Source organism: Puma concolor, chromosome C2 (genome assembly GCF_028749965.1).
Source record: "Puma concolor isolate L17-30 chromosome C2, mPumCon1.1.hap2, whole genome shotgun sequence".
Classification (NCBI taxonomy): domain Eukaryota; kingdom Metazoa; phylum Chordata; class Mammalia; order Carnivora; family Felidae; genus Puma; species Puma concolor.
In genome coordinates, this window is record NC_141675.1 from 101,108,997 (window position 1) to 101,128,412 (window position 19,416).

General features: G+C 34.8%; 1 protein-coding gene across 1 annotated transcript in view; it reads right to left on the minus strand.

The window, feature by feature from the left end:
- Positions 1–123: 123 nt before the first annotated feature.
- Positions 124–19,416, minus strand: part of LOC147577461 (nectin-1-like) — a 31,441-nt gene continuing 12,148 nt past the window's right edge. Inside the window, exons 2-6 of the mRNA XM_086676343.1 lie at positions 12,178–12,516; positions 11,176–11,475; positions 4,579–4,681; positions 3,484–3,567; positions 124–318 (exon numbers count right to left, since the gene is read on the minus strand). Coding sequence (XP_086532469.1) covers positions 294–318; positions 3,484–3,567; positions 4,579–4,681; positions 11,176–11,475; positions 12,178–12,516 — 851 coding nt within the window. The 3' untranslated portion in view covers positions 124–293. The remainder of the gene's footprint in view (positions 319–3,483; positions 3,568–4,578; positions 4,682–11,175; positions 11,476–12,177; positions 12,517–19,416) is intronic.

Here is a 19,416-nt window from a genome sequence, read left to right on the forward strand (position 1 = left end):
GCCTCGCATCTGGCTCTGTGCTGACAGCTCAGAGCCTGGAGCCTGCTTCGGATTTTGTGTCTCCCTCCCTCTGCCCCACTCTATCTCTAAAAAATAAATAAACACTAAAAAAAAAATAAAAAATAAAAAACAATTGTACATTTATTTTTTATCCAGAATCAAATTATATATTCAAGCAATCAGTGTATCTAGTATCAAATTATATATTCAAGCAACCAATTCTGTAATGATCTCTTCTTTCATGATGTGATTTTTTTTTTCCACTTGAGTTAATGATGAGGAGTCTTCTTATTTTAACACATTCCAGAGTTCTTGGCTCTTAGGGAGAGAGAGAGAGAGAGAGAGAGAGAGAAATCAATGAACTGTTCATCCTCTGAAGCCTTTATGTTTTCCTAGGACCACCCTTTGACAAGGTGCTAGGAAAAAGCTTTTACTTAAGCATCCATGTGGCTGTAAATCTGAGGGCTGTAAATAATAACATAATGACTGGATTTTTCCAGACAAACAGAAAGATATATAGAAAGGATAAATAATTCATAAAAATTGATGAATTGCCCCCATAAAGCAAATTCCCCCAACTTGTATCCCTATATAAAATAATTGAATAATTCAAACCTACATGGAAGGAGGAAAGGAGATCATGGGAGGTAGGTGAGAATTATGGCAAGTTGTATATGTTTAAGAAATTGACATTACAAAATAAATACAAGTATTGTCCTTAGTAAGTTAGGAAAGAACATCAGAAGACTAAGCATGAAATATAACTCAAAGTAACAAAAGAACATTTAACCCAATGACAGACAGTATGGGAGAAAAAAAGACTATCACTAAAAATGTAAACTGATGCAGCCACTGTGGAAAACAGTATGGAGGTTCCTCAAAAAATTAAAAATTAGAAATACTGTATGATTAAGTAATTCCACTTCTGGGTAGTTACCCAAAGAAAATGGAAACACTAATTCAAAAAGATATATGCACCCCTGTGTTTATTGCTCACTATTTACAATAACCAAGATATGGAATCAACTTAAGTATCCACCACTAAATGAATGGATAAAGAAGATGTGAGATATATATATTTTTCAGCCACAGGAAAGAATGAAATCTTGCCATTCACAACAACATGAATAGACCTAGAGGGTATTATGCCACGTGAAATAAGTCAGACAGAGAAAGACAAATACCATATGATTGCCGTTATATGTGGAATCTAAAAAACAAAACAAATCAACAAACCAACAAACCAATGAACCAACAAAAAGCAGAAAGACTCATAAATACTGAGAACAAACTAATGGTTACCGGAGGGGAAGAAGGTGGGGAAATGGACAAAATAGATGAAGGGAATTACAAAGTACAAACTTCCAGTTATAAAATAATTAAGTCACAGGGATGAAAAGTACAGCATAGGGAATAGGGTAAATAATATGGTAATAACTTTGTATCATGCCGGATAGTAACTACATTTATTGTGGTGAGCATATGTAACATATATAATTATCAAATCACTATGTTGTACACTTGAAACTAATGTATAATATTGTATGTTAACTTACTTCAATTAAAACAACTTGCTAATAACTAGAAAGAAACAAAAAAAACCAAAACTAATAAAACAAGAAACAAAAGACAGCATAGGTTGATGAGGATGTGTAGAAAATGAAACCCTTGCTTGCTATTGGTGGAGTTGCAAAATGGTACAGCCAATGTGGAAAACAGTATGGACATTTCTTTAAAAATTAAAAATAGGGGCACTTGAGTGGCTCAGTCGGTTAAGCAACCAACTCTTGATTTCAGCTCAGGTCATGATCTCATGGTTGTAAGATCGAGCCCCATGTTGGGCTCCACACCCAGAGAGGGAAAAAGATTTTTTCTCTCTCCCCCTCTTCCGCAACCCCTCCCCACCTCTCAAAAAATAAAAATAAAAGTACATATGATGCAATCCCACTTTTGGGTATTTATGGAAAAGAAGTGAAATCAGAATCTCAAAGAGATATTAGTACTTCCATGTTCCTTGTGGCACTGTGCACAACAGCCAAGATGCAGAAACAACCTAAATGTTGATCAACAGATGAATGGATAAAGAAAATATGGTACACACAAACAACAGAATACTACTCAACTTAAAAAAAAAGGAAATTCTGTGGATAAAGAAGATGTGATATATATATATATATATATATATATATATATATATATATATATACACAATGGAGTATTACTCGGCAATCAAAAAGAATGAAATCTTGCCATTTGCAACTACATGGATGGAACTGGAGGGTATTATGCTAAGTGAAATTAGTCAGTCAGAGAAAGACAAAAATCACACGACTTCACTCATATGAGGACTTTAAGAGACAAAACAGATGAACATAAGGGAAGGGAAACAAAAATAATATAAAAACAGGGAGGGACAAAACAGAAGAGACACATAAATACGGAGAACAAACTGAGGGTTACTGGAGGGGTTGTGGGAGGGGGGATGAGCTAAATGGGTAAGGGACACTAAGGAATCTACTCCTTAAATCATTGTTGCACTATATGCTAACTAATTTGGATGTAAATTAAAAAAAATAAAATTAAAAAAATAAAATTAAATAAAAAGAAGGAAATTCTGGGTGCCCGGGTGGCTCAGGTCACAATCTCATAGTTTGTGAGTTTGAACTCTGATAACAGTGCAGAGTCTTGCTTCAGATCCTCTGTCTCCCTCTCTCTCTGCCCCTCCCCAGCTTGTGTGTGTGCATGCTCTTTCTCTTAAAATAAATAAACATTTTAAAAAATAAGTAGATAAATAAAAATCTAAACATAAAATAGAAAAATATGAAGCCAATAAATATGATCATATTTTAGTGAATTTAGGTGGATAATGACTTCTTAAATAATTCCCCAAACTTAAACTGTTAGGTGAAAATTGATGAATTTAACAACATTAAAGCATTAAATATTTCTGTTCTTTTAATGATGTAACTGAGATACAGTGGTGCCAAATAGGGAGAAGTAATCAATGTCTAGTATGCAAAGAATCTAAAATATAAAGAATTTCTGCAAATATAGACAAACAACCAGGAATTACATGAAGATGTAGACAAGAACCTCACAGAAGGGGAAACCTGAATGTCTAACAAATACATGAAGACATGCTCATACTTACTAATAATCAGAAAACACACACACACACACACACACACACACACACACACAATCACACAATCACACAAATCAAAGAAACCATTCAATTGGTGTTGATTGGAGGGATCCTGAATCAGGAGATGAATAGGAATATTCAAAGTCATTAACATTAATACAATTTCACTTGAACCCACTAGTTCATGCAACTGGATTATATAAACAAATCTTTGTTTCCATTTATTTTTTAAATGATAATTGTTGCTACCAAATGGATGATTTAATATGGAAGGTTAAGTCTTAAATCTGAAGTATACACAGTGACAGCAAGAATCACACACCTGCCAATTTAATTACCTGTGAGCAGGAAAACATCGGGTTACTAAGGACTCCCCCTCAGGATGTCTCAGCTGGGGTGTAGTTTCAGGCACATTCTCTGACCTACAGGTATGATGACATTGATATATTCATTAGAAGAATACAGTCCAAACACTCCCCCTAATGGCAGTATATTGTGAGAGTACACTATGAATTAAAAAAAAAAAAAAAAAAGGGAGATTCAGATCTCTTTAGAGATTGATCAAAATGTCTTTTCAATGCTGAGTTCAGCATAAATATACTCCATTAACAGAACTTGCAGGTTATTTCCACTCTATTGTAGTGGAGTCATAACTTAGGATCTGTCCTGTTAAAGAGCATACCTTCTACTCTCCCAAATTTGTACCTCTGATCCTTATCTGCTCTGTAAATTCCAGATTCATATATAGAGATAACTGACATTCTCTTGGTTGTCAAATAAACATGTGAAAACAAATATGTTCAAAATAGAACTCTTGATCCTCCAAATTTGTTCTTCCCCTAATAATTCCCCATTTGTAAAAGGCTTCTTCACTCCATGGCAAAACATTTAGAATCATCAAGATAATTTCCCCCTTTTACCCTTTCTCCACATCTTCTCCAGCAGCAAATCTTGTCATCCTAAACCTCTCCCTAATTCCCTCAACTCCCACTGCTATCACCCTAGTCCAGACCACTGTTGATTCCCATTTTGACTATGGCAATCACCTCTTTTAAAAACCTCCTTTCGTTCATTCTTGAATCCTAAAAACTGTTCACATTCAGCCTTTTTCACCACTCAGTGGATCCCTTCCCACCAGTCACCTGAAGTCCATATGCTCTGTCCTGTCAAAATCTGTCCTCAAGAAAGAATCTTAAACTCAATTTACCATAGCATAAATTACTAACAGCCTACCTTTGTAACAATCCCAAGTAGGGTATCATTTTAATAAGAATAAACCCTTGACTGCAAGAATTATTAAATATAGGGAAAAGAGTTTTCCATCATCATTCTTTCCATGATGAATTTTTCCATGAAAAAAAATTTTTTTAGATTTAAAACTAGACCTATTTTACCCACCTTCCCTATCATAGACAGGGAGTAATATAACTTACTTTTTCTTTCTCTGAACAAGATGGAAAATGATAAATACAATACATAGAAAAATGATGAATGAACCAAATGCATACAACAAAATATAAGGAGAACCAGAAGTACCTGAAAGACACAAGCAGAAACATATTCTTTGTGACTATATGTCATTTCTATACACGGTACTTTAAATCTTCAATGCTCTTTTGATTTACCATTGCTTTGTTGATAATCAAATTGATACTTTAATATTATTTACCATATTCAATTTTGTAAAAGAATACACTAACGCATTTTCAAATTGAAGACAGATAATATTTAATACCATTTTACCACACTCAAGAATAAGAAAAAAAGGTATAACCACCAAAAGAACAATCACAAGAAAATGTTTAAGAAAAACATAATGTAGTCACAATGAAATATTATTCAATTATTAAAATATATCTGCAAAAGCCCCAGAAAATAAATTTATAATGATAATTAGTACTTAAGATTAATGTGTTAAGCAATGTGATAAGCATCTTATAAGGATTATTTACATTAACCAGGGGAGTACATTATTAGATACAGATGGGAAAATAGAGGCTCTGAGATGTTAAGAAAATTGGCCAAAGATACATAGTGATTAAGTGGCAAAATTGGGAAGCAAGTTCAGTATAGTCTGATTCCAGAGCCTGCAGTCTTATGAAAAAGAATATTGTAAAACTTTGAGTATCAACACTTTTTTTAAATTTTCTTCCAAGATTTTATTTAAATTCAAGTTAGCTAGCATATAGTATAGTATTGGTTTCAGGAATAGAATTTGGTGATTCATCACTTATATATAGCACCCAGTGTTCATCACAAGTGCCCTCCTTAATGCCCATCAGCCATTTAGCTCATCACCCCACTAACTGCCCCTCTAGGAACCTTCAGCTTGTTCTCTTTTTAACACTCTCTTGTGGTTTGCCGCCCTCTCTGTTTTTATCTTATTTTATTTTTCCTTTCCTTCCCCTATGTTCATCTGTTTTGTTTCTTAAATACCACATATGTGTGAAATCATATGGTATTTGTCTTTCTCTGATCAACTTTTTTCATTTAGCATAACACACTCTAGTTCCATCCGCATTGATACAAATGGCAAGATTTCATTCTTTTTGATGGCTGAGTAATATTCCTTTGTGTATATATTTATCACATCTTCTTTATCCATTCATCTGTTGATGGATACTTGGACTCTTTCCATAATTTGGCTATTGTTGATAGCGCTGCTGTAAACAATGGGGCATGTGCCGCTTCAAATCAGCATTTTGGTTTCCTTTGGATAAAGACCTAGCAGTGCAATTGCTGGGTCACAGGGTAGATCTATTTTTAATTTTTTGAGGAGCTTCCCCACTGTTTTCCAGAGTGGCTGCACCAGTTTGCAGTCCTACCAACAGTGTAAGAGGGTTTCCCTTTCTCTGCATCTTTGCCAACATCTGTTGATTCCTGAGTTGTTAATGTTAACCATTCTGACAAGTGTGAGGTGGTATCTCATTGTGGTTTTGATTTGTATTTACCTGATGATGAGTGATGTTGAGCATTTTTTTTATGTGTCTGTTAGGCATTTGTATCCCTTCTTTGGAGAAATGTCTGTTCATGCATGTCTTCTGACCATTTCTTAACTGGATTAGCTGTTTTTTGAGTGTTGAGTTGGATAAGTTCTTTTTTTTAAGTTTTTTTAAATGCATTTTTAGAGAAAAAGAGCACAAGTAGGGGAGGGGCAGATAGAGAGGGAGTGAGAGAATCCAGTCTCACAAACCATGAGACCATGACCTGAGCCAAAATCAAGAGTCTGATACCTAACCAACTGAGCCACCCAGGCGCCCTATCAACACTCTTTATAGTAACTATTTTGGCCATAGTATTCCTAAATTGTATTACAAATCCACTTCTTTTTTTTTTTTAACGTTTATTTTTGAGACAGAGAGAAACAGAGCATGAATGGGGGAGGGTCAGAGAGAGAGGGAGACACAGAATCCGAAAAAAGCTCCAGGCTCTGAGCGTTCAGCACAGAGCCGGACACGGGGCTCAAACTCATGGACCGCAAGATCATGACCTGAGCCGAAGTCAGATGCTTAACTGACTGAGCCACCCAGGCGCCCCTTACAAATCCACTTCTATCTGTGAATAGATATGTATATTCTACCTTCTGAATATAATTACATTTTTCATTACAACTTAAATTTAACCGAAGATCATCATGATTATCAATGCTAGTTCTTAGATATAATATAAAAATGAACCAATACACTTTGTGGATGGACCTTGTGAGGAAATTGTGCTTACAGTAAATGGCATGAATTATTGTGCATTTTGCATTCTTAGGTCTGCTTGTGGTAGAGTTTTTGAGTCCTTTTTTTGAGAAATTTTTGTTAGCGATTACTTCTTCGTTGATACTGTTAGGAAAATCCATGTGAGAAACTCTGTGCTATTTATTTTTGACTGTTCAGATGTCACTTGGTCTCAGGTTCTAGTTTTAACTATATTCTTTTTCAATGAGATACTACATAGCTCATTCAAACTGGGCAAAGAAGGCTGAATGGGCGTAAAATGTGAATACAGCCCTGAAATTGGCACTAAAATGTGAACACAGCACTAAAGTCAGCAATAATAAAGCATGGGGAAAAAAAGGCTTTCTATGAGATTTCAGTAAAACCAGAAATTTATAGGGGGCACCTGGGTGGCTTAGTCAGTTGCAGGTCCGACTCTTGATTTCGGCTCAGGTCATGATCCCAGGATCGTGGGATCGAGCCCCCACATCATGCTCAGTGCAGAGCTTGCTTGAGATTCTCTCCCTCTTTCCCTCTGCCCCTCTCCTGCTGACATGCTTTCTCTCTCTCAAAAAGAAAAAAAAAAATCAGGAATTTATATCCCTACTATTTGTTGCAAAGCTAAGCAAGGAAGAATTATCTTCTGAATTGACAAATTACTTCTTTACAGACATTTGCATTTTAGTGAGAAGTGAAATTAACCATAATAATCCAGCCAATAGATTGATGAGAGATATATACATATGCTATTCAATGGGCATGTTCCAATCTCATGATTTAAGGAATTTTTACAGAAAGAGGACCTGATTAACTTCAGCTTCAAGAAACACATGTAACAAAAATATTTACCTCTACCCTTCCTAAGACTCCATTAAAATTATAGTAACAAAAATAAACTGATTCAGCGAAAAACAGCAGACAGAAGAATGATCTTCATTGGCAAGAGATTTAAACAAATTTACAACAGATGTGAAGTGGATAGAGGAATGGCCTCTGAAGGTGCAGGGTGAGAGAAGCTGCAGGCTCATGTATGCACAGAACAGACTACACCTGCAGAGAGAGCCCCACAGAAACTAGACAGCATTAGAACTCAGATGACAAAAGAAGGAGGGATTAATCACAGAATGAAACTTACACTCAAAAGCACCCATTTCCATATCCGAAAGTTCAGTTCTGGACAGCCAGGTGCTCTGATCCTTCAGCAAGAAGAAGAAGAAGAAGAAGAAGAAGAAGAAGAAGAAGAAGCAGCAGCAGCAGGAGGAGGAGGAGGAGGAGGAGGACAAGGGGAAGAGGAAGAAGGAATAGTTAAGTAATTCATTGAATATAATGAATATATACTAGGAATACTTAGGGTAGGGGGTCAGACACCTTGAGTATAGGCCCTTCCATTCTGGCTTTTAGAGTCTTCTGCTGCCTCCTTTCTACAAACAAAAGTCTGTCTCTTTACAAGATGTAAAAAAACACACAAAAAATCTGTAAAGCTGCAGTCATGGCTCATCAGAGTTTGAATAAAACCTGTAATCAAAGTGAGAAAGATTGAGTAAAGGAAGCATAAATAAAATTTAAAATGGTGGTAGTGTCCCAAGGGTGGGCAGTGGAGGAGATAATTAAAGAAACAGAAGATAATTACAAGATTTGACAAGATATTACTTTCTTAAAGCAGGAAGAGAAGGGTATGAAAAAATTAAATCAACTTTAATTTATAAAAATAATCTTAAATTATAAAAGCAATTCAAAATTATAAGCCTGATTGTCAAAAAAAGAAAAACTTGAATGAAAAAGTTTAAAGATATTTTTTTAAGTCTCCCAGATACTATCAAGGGAAGAAAAGACATATTTTTTAAAAGATGAAAATAGGATTCAATGTAAATGTTTTCATGCCCAATTAATTGAGGTTTATAAAAAGAGAATAAATTAAGTGAACAGGTGGAAATTTTTCAAAGAAAGGAGAGAATATTCAGAGTTTAAAGATTTGAGTCTCCAAATTGAATGAACTCACCAAATGCCAATTACATTAAAGAACTATAAATAAAATACTCTAAAAATAGTAGTAGAAAGTTTCAGAGCTCTAAGGATAATGAGAAGGTTACCATTACCAAAGAGAAGATATGGTAATATTTACTATTACAATTTTCTGATTGACACTTGACTTTTCATCAATCACAATGGACGATCAAAGACAATGGAGGACTACTTTGCAAATTCTGAGGGCAAAAGGGTTGTTAAACTAAAGTTGTGTAACAAGCAAACTACCAATCACATGAAACAGCATTGTAAGACCATAGGAGAGACCCTGTGGCCTGTTAGCATGACTATCAGAATCCCTAGGGAAATTTCCCACTGTTCTAATTCCACAGCACTGAGGTGACTTTGCTTTAACCAGGTTGTGTTAACCTGGGGAAGTGAGGCATGAAAATGATGGAAGGATAATTTATGTTGGCCTGAGTGTGTTATATTTTGTAGTAGTTTCATTTTGTGCTGGTTATTACCTTGTACTTTATTTAGGTTAGTCCACAGATTGTTTAATTCAAATATTAATGAGACATCCTAGGTTCAAATGAGGTTATGTTTAGCCCATCTGGACTATGTAGTAGGCTACTTATTCCAATAGTCCAGTAGCTGGTTATGTACCCCAAATTGTTAAACTTCCAAAAAATGTGATGTGTCCTTCACTCATTCAAACTTTATGAACCAATATCATTGATGGCGAGTGATGCTTTTTGTTCTTGAATGAATGTGACAAATTATGGAGAAATTTTATCCTCCCCACTTCCTGAGTTTACATTTTTTCCAAAAGTGATGAAGGACATTAACTAAAGACTCAAGAACCTTAGGAAAACACAAGCAAGACAAATACAAAGGATGTGACACCAAAGCACTAATAATAAAACTGACATAAAACAAATGCAAGGAGAAAATCTTAAAAGCCGCCAGGATGAAAGGGAGATACATTTCAAAGGACCAGCAATAAAATTGATATATATCTTTTCAACAAAAGTAATGAAAGTCTGAAGCCAATAAAATACCTTGTCAATGTGATGAAAAATACGAAATAACTATCAAACTGGAATCAGAAATCCTGTAAAAATGTTCTTCAAAAGTTAAAACATTTTATGACCAAAAATATTAAAATAATTGGCCATCTATAATTTTTCACTATGAAAAAAACAAAAAAGAATTCTTTAGGCAGAAGGAAAAGTGTGAACATGGACAAAGAAAAAACAATGGAAAGGATAAATATAAAGAATATTATTATAAATAACAGGAACAAAAACAATAACATATTTTGGCATTTAAACATATGTAAAGAATTAAAATGTACAAAATATGCACCTGAAACTAATATAGCATTGTGTGTCAACTATACTCAAATAAAGAAATAAATAAATAAATAAATAAATAAATAAAATGCACAAACCAATAGCACAAGGAGTGGGCATTCATATAAGCCCATTGCATTATCTGAAAAGTAGTAAAAATAGTAAATTATATTAGACTTTAATAAGTCAAGAGATGTATGTTGCAGTCTCCAAGACAACCCTTAAAGAAGGGTGCAGGAATGTATAGTTAACAAACTAATAGAAGAGGTAAATGAAACAAAAATAAATAATCCAAAAGAATTCAGGGAGAGAAAGGATTATAAAACAGGTCAGAAAATAGAAAGCAAATAATAAGGCGGTAAATGAAAACCTAAATATATCAGATTTACACTTAATGTATAGAGACAAAATGGTTTCATGTTGAAAGATTATGCAGGTGAAATATAAAAACAATTATTTAAATTTTGTAGGCAATTATATAAATGCAGAACATAAATATATTGAAATTATTTAAAGTTTTAAGAAAAATCATACCTTGTTTAACTACGGCTTTGAAACAGAGGGTACAATTGACAGAGCTTGGGTGGAAGACAGGCAAGGAGAAATGGGCAGCTGAGAGAGACTTTCTATGGTGGATGAAACAAAAAATAGGTTTTACCATGCTGCTGACGGCTGCAGAGGTAAGCAGTAAGAGAACTATATTGGGAAGAAAGGAACCATATTGGGAGGAGGAACGGTTGAAGGAGGTATGAGTGAACCTAGTCTTCACTGCCTGTGGCAGAAATTCAGTGGAAAGCAGTTAAGGGAGATCAATGAAGACTTTGCCCTTTAAGAACAGTTACCACTGGAGACACAACTGGGGTAGAGAACATTTGCATTGCCTGATTCTTTTAACCATGCAGGAGTACCACAATGACTTAACATTTCTAAAAATAGATGAGCACACAAACACTTCTGGTATGAATTTTTAAAACATTTTCCCTTGTTGATTATTATTTCTACTTACATTCTTGTTTGACTGACAGAGGAACAATCTTCTCTTCATTCCTTAGAGGATGATCCATGTGCACAATCAGGTGTTGGAGACTTAGGGATCTCACAGTCTCCAAGGAGATGTTGTACATTTTCGTGATAGTCACTGTGCCATTTGGGTTCTGAGCAAGGTATTCCTCTGGTGGATTAATCAAGACTTTTGATGGGAAAAGAGATATTTGAGGAACAGGTTTTCCCACAGCTGAGTAAATAAAACTAAGAAAATCTTCAGAGTCAAAGTTGGACTGGAGCTCAGTTTTTATTTCAGATACAGCTGAGACAAAAAAGGAGACACAAAATTAAATATAAAAATATGTCACACAAGATTTCTGAAGTGTTAAAGATGGACTTCCCCAAATTTGTATATGACAGTGAAATGTTGTAAACATGTTCCTCTCAGATACCTCTCCTCACATTTTGCAAAACTTCACAATTTCGTCTCTTATACCCACTATTCCAATTTAAGAGGAACAGTTGGTATCTCCACTTTCATTCAACCTTAAAATTACATTCTTTAAATCTCCAACACTTTAAAGTTATAGCAAAATAATGAGGGGACACTATGTCACTATCACTATTCCTTCGACATTTTGTTAATTTGTTAGTAAATTTTTATTCTCTAAGTCTTCTTTCCTCTTTTTTTTTTTCTCTCTACTCTCTCTTTATCTTTTTCTCTCTTTCCCAGTGAAAATTCTGATGCCATTTATGACTTTTATCTACTGGATTAAAATCAATGCAGTGTAAAATTTAGATGAGAGGTCAGAAGACCTAAATGTTATGCCTGGTCAGGAACCATGTGGAAATCAGAAAGTCATGTAGCCATCATTGGCTTCCACTTTTTTTCTTCTGTATAACAAAAGATTGGTTATGGATGGCCTCTATAATAGTCTTTCCTTCTCTAATATTCTTTCTCTGGACCTTAAACTTCAAAGCTCACATCCCCTTGATTTTGACTTTACATAAAACATTTACATACCTATAATGTTAAGGCAAATTTGTCCACTATGGCTGCCTTGCGGGAACACATTAAATAGACATTTGTAGCAGGCTTCATCTTCAAATGTTACTTCACGGATAGTTATGAATGAGGAATTGGGTTCGATGACCTCACAGTGCAGCCGATCTCTGTATGGTGGAAGAATCTTTTCTCCATATATATTGCTATATGTGCCAATATTTTGTCGCGAAGAACCTTGGATCTTCTGCCAGGTAATTTGCACAACATCTGCTGGAGTTGTCAAATTGCAGAAAATCGTCACATTTTCTCCAAATACAGCTGTCTCATTATTTTTGTATTTTATTCTATGTGGAGAATCTGAAAATAAAGCCCAGTATAAATTAAGAGAAATGTACTTTCATACTACCTTGGATACTATCCCTATCATAGCACTCCCTTATCTCTCTGTTTTATAATTATATTTTTATTTGTGCCTTTCCCCACTAGAAAATGAGCTTTCTTATCTTCTTCACCATTGATAGGTAGTTTCTAAAAGTGTTTCTGACATATACTACCTATTGACAAATATTTATTGAGGCAAAACTTGAAACATAAATTACCAACACAAGTAATGGTAATTTTGATGAATCTCTGGAGGTTGAGGGTGAACTAGCTTGAGGGTGACAAACTCCTCAGGGCTCCAGTATTAGGGAGGACCTAAAATTCATAGTTTCCACCAGCATGAACCTAGCCAGTTTCTCGCAGTGAAGAGCCAGGAAAACTCACCTCATATCTTTGGCAAAGGAAGGAGAAAGTAATCATGTTGAAATAAGCCCAGTGCATTTTCCATAAAAATGTCCCCTTCTCCAGGGGAAAAGACTTTATCAAACCTTATCTCACATGGATGGAAGGACAATGACCCAGATCTGGTTCCCTCTAGCTTTCCTATCTTATCTAAGGTGGGGAAGGTAGGGGGAAAAGGTACAAAAACTTGTGAAGTCACAGCCAAGGGTCATAGGCCTACCAAGAGTGAAATTTAAACATAAGATTTTAAAATACTTACTTCCTTAAGTCTTCCCCACCACAGCAGTAGGGTTCCAATATAATGACAGTGGATTACAGTTGAAATGGTTGTAACGCTCAGACTTCAATCATCAATAGGAGAGACAAAAACAAAGAAACTACAAGAATTTGAAACCCTTGATACCTTAACCTATAGTGAACAGTAAACACAACCCAACTCCCTGTCAGAATAACATAAAACCCAAGTTAAAGCTCTATTTACCTTAGTTCTTATCTGACATGTCATGTCTGGATTAAAAAAAAAAAAAGTTGTAAGGCATGCTAAAAGCCCAGAATAAAAGTAATTGGAAAAGACAAAGCAAGTATCCAAGCCAGACTCAAATACAGTACAGATTTTGTAATTATCAGACAGAGAATTAAAGTCAACTATGATTAATATAATAAAGACTCATGAAAAAGTTTGACACGTGCAAAAACATATGGATAATGTAAGCATAGATACGGAAATGCTAAAAAGAATAAAGAGAAAATGCCAAAGACATTACAAGAAAATAAAACTACAGACCAATATCTCTTATAAACATATATGCAAAAATTCTAAACAAGTTGAATCTAAAAAAGTATAAAAAAATAAACTCCATGATCAAGTGAGATTTATCCCATGTCTACAAAGCTGGTTCAACACTTGAAAATCAACTAATGTAATTTATTACCTCAACAGACTAAAATAGAAAAGTCACAAGATCCTATCAACAGATTTAGAAAAAGTATTTGATAAAATCCATCACCAATTCATAATAAAACCTCACAGTAAACTAGGAATAGAGGGTAACTTCCTTCACCTGAGAAAGAACATCTTAAAAAAAAAAAAAAGAATATCTACAAAAACCCTACAGCTAGTATTACACTTTAATAGTGTAAAACTCAAAGCTTTCCCATTAAGATCAGGTACAAGGCAGGAATGCTCCCTCTCACCACTTCTTTCCAACACATACTGAAAGCTCTTCCTAATGCAATAAGGCAAGAAAAATAAATAAAAGGTATGCAGATTGGGAAGGAATACATAAAACTGTCTTTGTTCATAAATGACATGATCATCTATGTAGAAAAGCAAAAAGAAGCAACAAAGAAACTCCTGGAACTAATAAGCAATTATAGCAAAGTTGTAGGATCACACAATTAATATACAAAAGTCAATCGCTTTCCTGTATATCAACAATGAGCAAGTGGAACTTGAAATTAAAAACATAATACCATTTACATAAGCAGCTCCCAAGTGAAATACTTAGTTATAAATCTAACAAAATAAGTACAAGATCTATATGAGGGAAATTATAAAACTCCGATGAGCAAATCACGGAAGAACTAAATAAATGAGAAATATTCCATGTTCATGAATAGGCAGACTCAATATTGTCAAGATATCAGTTCGTCCCAACCTGATCTGTAGATTCAATGAAATCCCAATTAAAATCTTAACAAGTTATTTACAGACATTGACAAACTGATTCTAAAGTTTATAAAGAGAAGTAGAAGACCCAGCATAGCCAACATAATATGGAAGGACAACAAAGTTTGAGGGCTAACACTATTCAACTTAAAAACTTACTATAACTAGAGTAATCAATACTCTGTGGAATTGGCCAAAAAAAAAAAAAAAAAAAAAAAAAATAGATCAATGGAACAGAATAGAGAGTCCAGATATGGACTCACACACATAGAGTCAACTGATCTTTGGCAAAGGTGCAAAGAAATTCAACAGAGAAAGGAAAGCCCTTTTCTTATTTTATTTTTTTTATTACTTTTTTAATTAAACATTTTTAATGTTTATTTTTGAAAGAGAGCTTGTGCAAGTGGGGGAGGGGCAGAGAGAGAGAGGGAGACACAAAATCTGAAGCAGGCTCCAGGCTCTGAGCTGTCAGCACAGAGCCTGACACAGGACTCAAACTCATGAACCTCGAGATCATGACCTGAGCTGAAGTCGGACACTCAACCTACTGAGCCACCCAGGTACCCCAAGGATGGCCTTTTTGACAAATGATGCTGCTGGGACAGTTGGGTGTCTAATTAGTTTCCTAGGGCTGCCATAACAAAGTACCACAAACTTCATGACTTGAAACAATAGAAATTTATTTTTCACAGATCTAGAGATCTGAAGTCCTAAATCAAGGTGTTTGGGATTCAGGGTTCACCCTAACCCAACGTGATTTCTTCCTGAAATCACCTTAATTGTATCTGCAAAGACCTTTTTTCCAAATAAGATCATATTCTATGTTCCAGATAGACAAGAATGGGGGTGAGAGCACTATTCAACCCACTACAACAGGCATATGCTAAAAAAAATGAAGATAGACACCTAACTAACAAAAATTAACTCAATATGGATTATAGACCTAAATGAAAAATACAAAACTATAAAACTTGGAAGAAAACACAGGAGAAAATCTAGGTGACCCTGTGTTTGGTGATAAGTTATTAGATATAATACCAGAAGTATGATTCATGAATGAAAAAAAAAATTGATGTTATACTTTATTATAATTAAAGACCTTTGCTTTGTGAAAGACAAAGTAAAGACAATATGACAACAAGCCACAGACTGCAAGAAAGTATTTGTAAAACACATACTTTGTCATAGTTCATTCAGGCTGTTAAAATTAAATACTACAGATTGGGTAGTTTATAAACAACAGAAATTTGTTTCTCACAGTTCTGGAGGTTGGAAATCCAAGATCAAGGGGGCAGCATGGTTGAGAAAGGGCTCTCTTCTGGGTCATAGAATTCTTGTTGTGTCCTCACATGGTGGAAGGAACTAGGAAATTCTGTGGATTTTTATAATCTAATCCCATTTATGAGAGCTCCACACTCATGAGCTAATCACTTCCCAAAGGCCCCACCTACTCACACCATAACCGTTGAGTGTTAAAATTTTAACATATGAATTTTGAGGGGTCATAAAGATTCAGGCCATAGCAGACTTGTATCCAAATATACAAAAAAAAAAAAAAAAAAAAACCAATATGAAAACAAACAATACAATGTAAAAATAGGCAAAAAATCCAAATGGACACCTCACCAAAAAAAGATATATAATTGGCAAATAAGCACATGAAAGGATGCACAAAATCTCTTGTTAGAAAATTGCCAATTAAAATAATAATGAGCTTCCACGACACACCTATTAGAATGGCTAATATTTAAAAAATATATATACAATACTAAACGTCGGTGAGGGTATGGAGCAGCAGGAATTCTGATTCATTGTTGATTGGAATGCAAAATGATAGAGCCACTTTGGAAGAGAGTTGGCAGTTTCTTAACAAACCTACACATATTCTTACCATGGGATCCAGCGCTTGTGCTCTTAGGTATTCACCCAGCTGATTTGAAAAGTTATATCTACATAAAAATCTACAGGTAAATGTTTAGAGCAGCATATTCATCATCACCAAAAACTGAAAGCACCAACATGACTTCAATAGGTAAATGAGTAAACTGTAGTATCTATACAACAGAATATGATCCAGCGATAAAAAGAAACGAACTATCAAATCATGCACACACATACAAACCATGGATAAATATGGAATACATATTGCTAAGTGAAAGAATCCAAACTAAGAAGGCTACACACTGTGTGATTCCAAGTATATACCATTTTGGAAAAGGTAAAACCATAGAGACAGTAGAAATATCAGTGGTGTCCAGGGGTTGAGGAGTAGCCAGGAGAGTTGAACAGGTGAGACACAGGGGATTTTTAGGGCAATGAAACTATTCTGTATGATACTGTAATGGTTGCTAAGTGACCTTACACATTTGTCAAAATGTATAGAGATTTATAGCACATAAAGTGAATCTTCAAGTACACAATTCAAGAAATTATTGGGGCACCTGGGTAGCTCGCTCTGTTGGTTAATCGTCCAACCCTTGATATTGGCTCAGGTCAATATCTCATGGTTTGTGAGATCAAGCCCCTTGGGCTCTGCGCTGACAGGACAGTGCAGAGCCTGCTTGGGATTCTCTCTCTGCCCGTCTCTTACTTGCACATGTGCTGTCTCTCAAAATAAATAAACATTTAAGAAAAAAAATTATTTAGGAGACAGAGGTTGCCAAGGAGTGCAGTCTGAAACCTGAAAATCTAACTGTATTACAAATGTATCCTATGTAGACATAAGAGTTCATAGTATGTACACTTGATATGACATAATTAAAATAGCATTTTACCTCTGTGGCCTTCCTCCCCTAAACCTGTAAGGCACTCTAGTCATGAGAAAAATATCAGACAAATTCTGATAGAGGGTAATTCTACAACATACTTGAGCAGTCCCCTCAAAACAGTCAATGTCATAAAAAATATGGAAATTCTGAGATAACGGTCAGTTAAGAGAAGCTTAAGGAGACAACACAAAGAAATGTAATGGGATAACCAGGGTGGGATCCTTAAAAAAAAAAAAAAAAAAAGTTAGGGGCGCCTGGGTGGCGCAGTCGGTTAAGCGTCCGACTTCAGCCAGGTCACGATCTCGCGGTCCGTGAGTTCGAGCCCCGCGTCGGGCTCTGGGCTGATGGCTCAGAGCCTGGAGCCTGTTTCAGATTCTGTGTCTCCCTCTCTCTCTGCCCCTCCCCCGTTCATGCTCTCTGTCCCAAAATAAAAATAAACGTTGAAAAAAAAATTTAAAAAAAAAAAGTTAAAAATCAAGAAATGTGAATAAACTGTGGACTTTAGTTATGAAAAATACATAAAATGTAATTTGTTAATTAGAACAAATGTACCATACTGACATAAGATGTTAATAGTAGGGAAAGCCGGGTAAGGGATATATGGGAACATTGTACTATTTTCTCAGTTTTTCTGTAAGCCTAAAACTGTTCTAAAAAATAAAGCCTTTTTAAGGAATCAATTATATTTCTATATATCTTCAATAAGTAAATGGAGAAAAATTAAAAATACCATATAAAATAGCTTCCCAAGTAAAAAAGAAAGAAATGTATAGTAATAAAAACCTATTGGACGATATATAAGACCTCTTTACTGAAATATGCAAAATAACATCTAAAAAAAATAAAGAAGACTTAAATAAATGGAAAGATACATCATACTGTAAATAAGGAAAAAAAATAATGATGTTAATTCTATTCAAGCTAATTTTTAGACTCAATGCAACTCTAATAAAATTTAAAGCAGTTTTTAAAAAAGATTTTTTAATGTTTAGTTATTTTTGAGAAAGAGAGAGAGAGAGAGAGAGAGAGAGAGAGAGAGAGACAAGTGTGAGCAGGGGAGGGACAGAGAGAGGGAGACATAGAATCTGAAGCAGACTCCAGGCTCAGAGCTGTCAGCAAAGGCTCTGAGCACGTGGGGCTTGAACCCAAAACCTGCGAGATCATGTCCTGAGCTGAAGTTGGACACTTAACTGACTGAGCCACCCTGATGCCCCCAAGCAGTTTTTTTTTTTTTTTTTTTAATTCTGCATTTGACAAGCTGAGTCTAAAAAAGCCAAGGGCATAAACAAGACCTACTATCTGAATGTAAAGCTAAAGTAATACAATGTTATTTTTATTCAAGGATAAGGAAATGGATGAAACACAATGAAGTAGAGTCAGAAACAGTCCCACACATATATGTGCATCTGATATATATCACAAATGGAACAGACAGTGCATAGATTTGGGAAAAAGATTATCTTCCCAATAAATGATGATGTGTAAATTAGATATCCATATGGAAAAATTATATATTGGCTCTCATCTAAGACTAAAGACAAAAATCTATTTCAAATGCATTGACTCCCATCTAAAAGTAGAAACAAAAATCCATTTCAAATGCATTAAAAATGTAAATGTGAAAATAAAACACTGCTTTACAAATAAAGTATTATAGAACATCTACTTGGCTGGAGTAGCCGATTTCTTAAGTAGGGCATACATCAACAGTTATATGATGCTTTATTCCTTTTTTAGAAATATGAAATTATAAAAAATTAGAAGTGAGTGATTGATCTATTTTAATATTAATTAACTGCAGTCTATCAAAAGATACATATTCAGCAGTAAAAAGGCAACCCATAAAGTAAGAGAAGATACTTGCTATATGTATATATATATATGAGTAAGGATTTGTATTCTACAAAGCAATAAGACAAAGACAGGCAACTCTATAGAAAATGGAGCAAAATATATGACTATGCACGTCATAAAAGAGAATGTTTAAATGGCCAATAGACCAGATGCTCAACTTCTTTAGTCATCAAGGAAATGCAA